Source organism: Sinocyclocheilus rhinocerous, unplaced genomic scaffold, assembly GCF_001515625.1.
Source record: "Sinocyclocheilus rhinocerous isolate Xijiao unplaced genomic scaffold, SAMN03320098_v1.1 scaffold2421, whole genome shotgun sequence".
NCBI lineage: Eukaryota > Metazoa > Chordata > Actinopteri > Cypriniformes > Cyprinidae > Sinocyclocheilus > Sinocyclocheilus rhinocerous.
Window position 1 is genome coordinate 61,463 of NW_015631715.1, and position 10,699 is coordinate 72,161.

The window sequence follows — 10,699 nt, forward strand, 5'->3', positions numbered from 1 at the left end:
CATTATGCATATATTTATTGTGTTATAACAGAGATTTGTGAGATTGCGTTGAACTGAGATGTCTTTTAGAGATTATAAATGCAGCGCTCTTTGCTGGCATTCTGCCATGCCAAACCATGCACGCAGCAGCCGCTTGTTTTAGTTACAAATAAGTGTGCTGTGAATGTTGATGCTTTAATAACAAATATTTATCGGGAGCATGTATGCTGGGATTTCATACATTTCATGGAGAAAAAAGTAATGTAACTAGTAATGTAACTAATTACTAATTACTTTTGAAATAAAGTAATCAGAACAGTAACGTGATTACTTTTAAAAGGAGTAATCAGTAATTTGATTACATTTTCAGAGTAACTTGACCAAAACTGGCTGTAACACCGCCATTTGGATTACTTATGGTATTGCATATTAAGTTTTTTTTTTATTAAATGTTAATATTGATCCAATGGAGTTGCTAGAGTAACCGGGGTGGTTGCTAGGGTGTTGCTAGTTGTCACAGATTCTTACTATGGAGTTTTATAGAGTTCTTAGCATGTTCTTAGCCTGAAATAGCACTTAGCTAATCACTGTTAGCATGTAGCTATTCACTGCTAGCATGACTAACATGTTTGAAGTCCTGTTTGCTAGCATGAGTCAAAATAACCAACTCCCATGCCTATACAATATTCTGATGCAAAGTTATAGGACTTGCTAAATGGTTGCTAGGGTACTTTGTTTGGTTGCTAGGGAGTGGCTTAGCAGCTGCCAATGATGACACTCCAAATGCTGCTTGCCAGTATGAATGATATAAACCAACCCTTATGTATCTATGACATTCAGATTTGAAGATATGCCTCTTTGAGTTTGGGTTGCTAGTGTGCTCGATAGTGGTTGCTAGGGCGTGGCTAGGAAGTGTCTATTGTGATTAATGATTGGCTGTTTGCTGCCCAGAGTCAAACGAGCCCACCCCCATGTCTCTATGACCCTGTGATCCAAAGACATCCATCTGGGCTTTTATAATGGCAGTCTATGGGATCAGTTGCTAGGGTGCCCTAAATGGTTGCTAGGGCGTGGCTTGACAGCTTTACAGTGATACTGAGAGTCTGATTGGTTGCCTGAGTAAAATGAGCCCACCCCCATGTCTCTATGACATTGTGATGCAGAGTTATGTTCGATGCAAAATTCCTATGTAAATTACCATAGTAGGAAAAAACGTGTTCAGATGCTGTTTCATGGGCCGTCCCTCACCATAGTATGTCTATGGGACAACTTTGGGGGGCTCTTGGGCCCCAGGGGTACAACTTATACACCACTGCGGGGTATGTTCTCGCACAGCTTGATAGCCTCTTCAAATGTGGTGATTCACATGTTTCTGCGAAATTCTCTCTCTGAGCTACGACCCGTCAAAGTTGGCCACAATGCAACGTCTATGGGATTTTTCGGCCGATTTTTCGCCCACTGTACGAACATCGTACGCCCGATCGCTTATAAAAGTCATAGCACACCATTCCTCAATAGGCCGCACGATTTGACGCCTCTTTTGTGTGTTTGTGAGAAATTGTGACAAACCGTGCGGGACGAGTTACGCGCCGAAGTTTGTACAGAAGAATAATAAGAATAATATCCATTACCCTGCATATTTCAGTCAATTACGTTTTGTGTCCTTTTATATTCGCTATAAAATGGGTAGGTTTAGGTTTAATGGTATGAATATATTAATGATATAAAAGATATGTAAATATTTTACTTTTTTGACTAAAAATACGTAGCATCTTGTACGTTTTAAACATTGAAATACATCTAAATTGTACGTTTCAGCATCAATAAAAGCGTACAAAAATGTATGTTTTGTGTTTGTAACTGTTACACATTAATGCCTACGTATAAACAATGAGACCAGGCTGCTCTGTCAGCGGCAAACGCAGCCTTTCTGTCAAAGCTTCTGACGGAGCGAGCCACTTTAAAATATACATGTTAACTATACCTTACCAGTTATTTTAAAGTCCTTAATATAAAGCATTTATCATGTTTAGGACAAATTAGATGATGCACTTCCATGTCCTCTGCTATTTTTCAAATGCGCTCGTATCAAACTACTGTATATCAATATGAATGGTATTGCATCATACTGTATCGCTTATAAAGAGTATATCGATATATCGTACAAACTCGATATACCGCCCAGCCCTATCTCACAGCCTTGTTTTTACTCACGTCAAAAGAAGTTTGATGTCTATCTTGACAAAAGTCCACAATCTAATTTATTTATCTTGTAAAACTCATTCTACGACTTGTGTGTTCACTTATTGTGTGTATTTGTGATTTTTTTTTTCCAGTGATAAAACACTTTGTGAAGATGAAATTTGCCTCCACTTCTGACTTAGCTGGCCTAGAGAGTGATAATCTCCTCTATCAGGTTAGAAATGCTTACTAATTCATGAATGTTTGTTTTTTGTTAAATATAAAAGTAAAAAATAAAAGCATAAAATTGAAGATGCCTATTTTGAATACACAAGATTTCATCAATCAGTAAAATCCATTACTACAACAGTACAACACAATTCACTGTATGTTGTTGTATGTTTCATAACAGTAGCAAGTAAGAAAATGTATCATGCAGATTTATAAAACAGTTTATGCCTCAATAATGAAACAAGAAGTTGCTTTCCAGAAACTTCACTTTCTCTGTGGTGAAACAAGCTGCCAATCTTCACCTGATCTGCTAAAACCTTCAAATTTGTACAGAAACAGCTGAATACACCTTTTCCAACTAATTCACTGCCATTAACAAAAGCACTTTTTATATTTAAAGGGGTCATGAACTGCCTTTTTTATTATTTTGTACTGTTCTCTGAAGTCCATTTATAATGTTATCGAAATTTGTATATCAAAAACATCATAATTTAGAAGTAATAGGCTATTTCCTGTCCTGTTTTGACCCACAGTTGTGTATGTTTGACAGTCTACATCCTTCATAAATGGACGCTGATATGATTTTGGTTAAAAACACATAAATACTTGCATCTCAAACGATCTGTAAAAACAGACAGAGCAATAGTGACCATGTGATTAAAACAGTTACTCACTCTTTTGTGTTGCGACCATAGGCGGAAATCCCGGGGGGGGCAGGACCCCCCCTATCTGAGGGTTGTCCCCCCTAAAATATGATTAAAAACCAAGCTGTGTATTGCAAATAACAATGTTTTATACTTTAAATAATTGTGTAAGTAGTAAAACAACACAAACGGGGCAAAAATGCATTTTAAGTTTAGAAACATTTTGAGTCTCCCCCTCCCTTGCGTCACAGTGCTTTGGTCCAAATGCCTGCTTTCCTCTTTTACATCACCTACACACACACACACACACACACACACACACGAGTCGAGTGAGGGAGAACAAAGTCAATATTGTGGAACTCTAGTAAGTAAGGCTGTCAAGGCTATTTTATTCACTTAAACATTGGATGAAGTGATTATTTTCTCTGTATGATGTATTTTTCGATGAGTCCGCTATGTTAGCAATAATAACGTCACCTGCTTGAAGGAAAGGGTTGCCAGGTTTCCACAACAAAACCCGCCCAATTGCTACTCAAAACTAGCCCAAACTAACCGCGTTTCGAGGGGGCAACAGGATAAAGTAGCCAAATTCCGCGGGAAAACCGCGGACTTGGCAACACTGTGACGAATAGTAATGTCTACAATGGACACGACCGCTGTCGCTACACGACCACAACAGCTTGAAATCATCTAATTTGGCACGGTCTACCTGCTGCTCTAATAGTAGTAAGGCTTTCCTCTGTCCACACAAGTCCATCATCTGTGATCAATTCATGTCTGTATGGGTGAAATGGCCGCATTGCTGGGGGAAGGCTGTGCAGTTTATTTGGCCATCCTTGTCTGATTGTGTTCACAAGCATTTGTAGAGTGGCGTCATCAGCTGTGTGGCATTTAAGTTCATCCATGCGTGGTGGTGAGATATTGCAAACATTCATTACCTCAAAGGTATTTTGTTCCATGGACTATTCATGTACAGATTCTTATGGAGCTTGTGACAAGGTGTCATGTGCTTGTCATGTATGTACAAGTGCTTTCCTTTTTTGTAGACTAGGGTGATGTTGTATCGTTGGAGCTGAAGCAACATTCGTTGGAGTCAAGCAGGAGTGCTGTGTATTGGTGATTGTCACGAAAGGCTGGTGGTCAGTTTCAATGGTCACTGTTTTGCTATAGATGTAATAATTGAACTTGGTACAAGCAAAAACTATATAGCGAGGAGTACTTTTTCTATTTGCGCATAGTGCATTTCAGTTTCCGTGAGGACCCGTGAAGCATAAGCGATAGGCTTGTTGTCCTGTAGGCATGCCGCTCCTAAACCAAACTATGTTAAGGTGACAGGCTTGTCAACGTTGTAATACAACAGGACAGGAGGGCGTGTAAGGCATTTATTTAAGGCGTTGAAAGCATCCTGGTGCTGCTGCAGCCAACACCATACCGTGTCTTTGTGTGTTAGCTGGTGGAGTGGGGCAGATATGTCACTGAGGTTAGGGATAAACTTGCCCATGTAGTTGACCATGCCAAGAAATCTCTGAAGAGCAGTTGTTTTGGTGGGTTCTGGCATTACATTGATGACTTTAATCTTTGATGGATCGGCATGTTGGCCGTCACTGCTGAAGACATGGCCCACATAGTTCAACTCGTTCAGTCTAAACTTGCATATTTGTAAATTTGTAAAAAATTGGCAAATTTGTCTCGCCCATTTAAGCACTCTTTCCAGGTTGTCGTCTTGTTCCTTTACTGTGTGTCCACCAACTAATATATCATCTTCAATGACAGCACAAGTGTATCCAGTGAAAATGTGCTCCATCGAGCGTTGAAAAACTTCACTAGCCGAGTTTATGCCAAAAGGCATTTTCAGAAATCTATATCGGCCAAAAGGGGTGCTGAATGTTGTAAGTAAGGATGATTTATGGTCTAGGGATATTTACCAAAATATTTTTTTTTGTGTGTCAAGCACAGAAAAGATGGTGGAATTTCACATCTGGGCTGCAACTTCCTCAACCGTTCTCATTGGGTGGTGGGGTTTTTGTATAGTTGTGTTCAGGTCTCTAGGGTCTATACAAATTCAGATGTTGTTTTTTTATGAGCAGCAACCATGGAAGACACCCACTCACTTGGTTCAGAAATGGGTGTAATGACACCAAGATCTGTCATTCGCTGAAGCTCCTTTTTAACCTTGTCTTGCATAGCAACTGGAATGCGTCTTGCTGGTCGGAAGACAGGAGGTATGGTGGGGTCAATTTTCATGGAATATGTGGCAGGTAGTCTACCCACCTCATCCTTGAAAAGGTCAGCATATTTGGTGAGAATTCTGTCCTTAAATTCACCCTGACCGGATGTGTTCAGCTGGTGGACTTCCTTGTTAAGTGTTAGAAGTCCCATGCGTAGACAGTCAGGTAGACCCAGTAGTGGCTGTGCGGAGCTTTTGATGACATAAAACATCAGGTCATAAGTCTGGCTGGCTAGACTGCATGGTAGTGTGACTGTGCCAAGTGTGTGTAGCTCGTTGCCACCATAAGTTATTAGCTTTGTTGTGTTTGACACATCAAGTTCTTTTCCCCTTTTCGCAGGTGCTGGAAAGTGTCTAAATCCATTACATTACACTTGGCTCCGGTGTCCACTTTTATTTCCACCGGCTAACCATATATGTGTACAGTGCTGTACAGTTCACTCTTTTGTGTTAGGTTGGTCATGGAATCAACAGACTCTGCAGTTACTCTGTCAATGAAGAACGATTCACTTTATTCACTGTTTGTCTGGTGTGGTTCAATATTGTGGACGGTTTTGGTATAGCGGCATTTTGCTTGGTTTGCTTGAGTGGAGCTGCAACATTTCTTAAAATGGTTCCACTTCTTGCAGCCATTGCATTGTTGTTGTTTGGAGTGTTACTAGATATTTAGTGTGCTGCTCAGTTTGTTCATAGATCTGGCATGCTGATATGGCTTTAGTTAAAGTGAGTTCTGGATCATGCAGCAGTGATTTACACAGCAGAGGCGGTGCTTATCCACACTATTACATTATAGAGTGGTACATTCCCAGAGTTGTCGTTTTGGCAGACTGCCTTCAATATAAGCTGTTTTTAGACTAATGAGGCAGTTTTGAGTTCTGAAACGTACAGGATGTTTTTACATCACAATGACCTCTTATATGTCAAACGATCAAGGGAATTTTGATTTCTCAGTTCATGACCCCTTTAAGTCCTGTTCTACTCTTTATTTTGATAAAAGCATCTGCTGAAGGGATGGCCGTACAATGTTAATGTGCCACTCAGACTATTAAAATCAATACTATAAGTACTCTTTATCTGTTTTTTTTGTTTGTTTTTTTAGTTGCAGTCTGCTCTGGAAGTAAGAGGTATCATCAATGTCACACTGTCCTGGACAAAACCTCCCCAGCGGGAAATGGAACAGGACATACAGTAGAGGAAGTTAAGCACATTTACACAACACTTGAAAAACATTTTATTTGGTTAAGGTACATAGTTATCATTTAAACAAAATGTCATCACAGAGAAACAAATGTTTCCACAGTGATTCTTCAAATTAATGTAATAAATATAATACAGCCAATAAATTACAATGCATATTCTTCAAGATCTTCATTTTCTGAATTTCAATAATTAGTATAGATCTCTCTCATTTTCTCAACATGTTGTCATAAAACATCACAGTAATGCACTAAATGAAGCATGACTGCTTCTCTGTATGTCACTGTTCAATAAAGATGACGTGTTTTCAAAATGAAGTGTGTCATGATGTGTACATCATGAAAATATTTCCATTATGCAAAACACAAATAACCTATTAGCAAAAAAAGAAATAAAACATCTGAACAGCTCTTTCCATTCAAAGAAACTGGATCGCAATTTTACATGCCAATAAATAAATACATTAAAAATACACCCTAAACGTGGTCCTTGTGATTGATGCACTACATTCCAAGTCTTTTACAGTCATACTCTGAAGCTTTGAGTGCCTGCCCTGGACAAAAATTGTGCTGTCAGCATTTTGTTTATACTGTTTTTTTTTTTTGCATGATACTTGTGCTTTCAAAAAAAACACACTGTCACTTCAAATGATTGTGTATTACTTTTTCTAATAACAGTTCCCTTTACTGACTATATATAGTAGTCAACATTTGAAGTGGATCAAAAAAGTTTATCAAAGTTGTCCTAAGACAAGAACACATTTTAGTTTTAGGTTTTAGGACAACTTTGATGAAATGTTTTGATCCACTTCAAATGTTGACAACTGAATACTGTATATATATATGAATGACAGCCCAAGCCATTTAAACAAATCAGCTTATACGTTTAGAAATGGTTATTTAGTCCAGGTCATACTGTGGATGAAATATACAGGTGCATCTCAATAAATTAGAATGTCGTGGACAAGTTCATTTATTTCAGTAATTCAACTCAAATTGTGAAACTCGTGTATTAAATAAATTCAATGCACACAGACTGAAGTAGTTTAAGTCTTTGGTTCTTTTAATTGTGATGATTTTGGCTCACATTTAACAAAAACCCACCAAAGACTTAAACTACTTCAGTCTGAGTGCATTGAATTTATTTAATACACGAGTTTCACAATTTGAGTTGAATTACTGAAATAAATGAACTTTTCCACGACATTCTAATTTATTGAGATGCACCTGTACTATTGCGAGCTGTGAAACATTTCACAGTACAGTTTTAGTCAATTAATAAGCTGCATGAATCAACATTATAAAAATTATGTGATTTAATAGGCAATTTTTTTTTATGTACAGGTTGCGATAAAGTCTTGTGATGCCCTCGAATGTGCAGATTGATTCAGATTTTTTCATACTTAAGTATTTTCAATATAAAGCTTATTCAATCACTGCTGCCGTGTTTAAGCTAACATAAACCATTAGATAGGGCAAACGTACCCATTAAGCTCACCAAAATCTACATTAAGACATTTTTAGTGCACAAGATATCGGCTTCAGTACAAGTTATGTTAAAATGAAATATTAATCTCTCACACAATAATATTTTATTTTATTTTAAATGACAAAAGCATTTCCATTAATGGGTACATTTTTGTACCCTTTAAGCACACCCCTGTTCCCAATAAGCTCACATCATATTTTTTTATTTTTTTTTAAACAATATTTTTAAAGAATAATTGAAAAATATTTTATTTGAAGGTACTGTCAATCACAAAAAAACGGAACACTAAAATCAAGCAACAAGGCACTCAATTTGATCAGTTATTGTATATGCATAGTATCATTTAAAAGCGTCAGTCAAACATATTGCAACAGCTAGACTAGTCCACGTTCAGTTAAGTAACACAAATTCAAAAATCTAATAACAAGACAAACCAATAAAATATTTCATTCATGAGGATGAACACAGAAACTAGCTTCATTATGAAGCATCTTATCAAATAGATGACAACTTATTTCTATTCTAAGCCTGGAATACACTAAATGATTTTTGCCCTGATTTTCCACTGATTTACAGTCTGTAGAAGTGTATGCTAGTTGCTAAAAGTCAGGACCAGTCTGCAGATTTGAGTTGACATATCTAATAGAAAATCACGTAGTGTATGATGATCACAGACTCTGATTTTTTAGCTTCAGAATTTGATTCCATCCAGTCGGAAGATATCAAACATGTTTGATATTTTCAGCAGATATTAAAACACATATTGTTTTCATTTGTCACGTGTCTCCTAGCAACAATGTGCACATTTCTGGATGAGTTTGTTGTGATCGGAACGAATTTAAAGTCTGGTAGTGTGTGATCCTCAGTCGTTAAGTGTATGATGCCCAGTTTTCCTTTGTGACTATTTACAAAGTCTGTAAGTGTGTGATGCCTGGGGCCTCATTTATAAAATGTTGCGTAAAAACCATCCTAAATTTGTTCTAAGATCATTTCTCAAAAGTGCCTAAGTGCGATTCAGAGAAAACGAACGTGCGCACAAAAACATGTGCGTACGCCTCTCTTCCAGATGTGACATTTATAAATCGCAAATGATCTTGAAATTGTGCGCAGCTGACTGGTGTCAGATCTCCGCCTTGTAAACGCCCCCTAATTAATATCATTACCATATAAAAGAGCACACGCCAATATCAAAGCGAGTAAAGAACGCTGAACATTAGGCTACTAAAAAGGTCAGTTTAATCTCGCAAAAACTCCCGTTAATAAAAAATCTGACTACACTGCACATTAATCTCTTGTTTATGATGAATTCGGTGCTTGCACGTACACCGCTTTTATTATTATTGCAGCTTAGATGTTCAAATAGCTGCAGTACTCCGACTTTGCCACAAGGAAAAGTGCGTACGCCTGCTCAGACCCTGACGTGGCGGTAAGTACTTTTCCACGTCAAAGACCGTTTTTATAAATATGAACGTTGCCGTGGATTTTAGCGTACGCACACTCTAAGATCAAATCTGTGCGTATGCACATTTTATAAATGAGGCCCCTGGTGTTTTAAAAATCTGTTCAAATTTCAAAAGCCATGTAATGTATTCCAGCCTTTAGTCACTTTTTTTCCCTGGACAGATACGACAGGTTTCTGATGGCTCCTTCTTTGTACGGATGACATGCCTCTTTAATCATTGGGCATAAACTACAAATGTGTCTAGATTTCGTCATCTTAAAGCTGTTAAAATAAGTTATTAATAATTTTATAAAGATTAACTTAAAGTGACAACCATCAGTTAATATTAATATTAATAGTCTGTTTATGAAATATTTACATAGACGCTTAATGTGGAAGAGCTTAAAAAGAGCACACTGAGCTTAATTGGAGCGGCAACTATTTTTTTTTTAAATTTAATGTAATATTTATTAAAAATGACAAGATTTTGCAAAATAAATAATCTAGGTCACGTATTTGTCATGGTGATGCAGGAAGGAAGGCGAAGACAGGAGGTGTATTAAGTATTAACAGTATTAAGTTTATACATATTTTAATATGAACAACTATCATTGACTATCTATGAAATTATACTTTTTCTTATTGATGTCACACTGAAGCTGTGTGATTTGCATAGTAGTGCATGACCCTTTAAGCTCACATTACAATAATATGATATCTTTAAAAATTACAGCAGCGTAAAACCACAGACCAGCAATAAACTGTCAATATATAATATTATGGATGTAAAAGTACAAGCCAGTAATGCCTGTGAAGTAATATATTAGCGTAGCACACAATCTTATACAGCTAGTCAGCTAACTGTGTTCTGTAGCATCTGCGCTGTGTTGCTAAAACTATCTTTTGGATCTAACTGTAATTATTTCCCACATCTAAGTTCAGTTTATAATATGCAAAAGTCTTAACATTAATATCTTACTTTTACAGTTAGTATGGAATCTTACTCAAAATAAAGGCTTAAACATACACACACACACACACACACACACACACACATATATATATATATATATATATATATATACACATATATGGGGCTCTTTTTTTACTTCTTTGAATAACATTTCAAAAGCTTACCGACTCCCAAAAATGATTTCATTTATTAAGTGAAAAAAGCTGTCCAAACCTACCTGGCTCTACGTCAAAAATTAATTGCCCCCTCCTGTTAAATCATGAAAGAATTGTGATTAATCACATTATTTTAGAAAGCTGAGTTAAATTTCACTAGCCACACGCAGGCCTGATTACTGC

At 37.1% G+C, this 10,699-nt stretch overlaps 1 protein-coding gene across 1 annotated transcript in view; it reads left to right on the plus strand.

The window, feature by feature from the left end:
• LOC107741838 (uncharacterized) overlaps positions 1-6,605 on the plus strand; it is a 20,793-nt gene extending 14,188 nt beyond the window's left edge. Inside the window, exons 7-8 of the mRNA XM_016554616.1 lie at positions 2,316-2,395; positions 6,362-6,605. Coding sequence (XP_016410102.1) covers positions 2,316-2,395; positions 6,362-6,454 — 173 coding nt within the window. The 3' untranslated portion in view covers positions 6,455-6,605. The remainder of the gene's footprint in view (positions 1-2,315; positions 2,396-6,361) is intronic.
• The last annotated feature ends 4,094 nt before the right edge of the window (positions 6,606-10,699 follow it).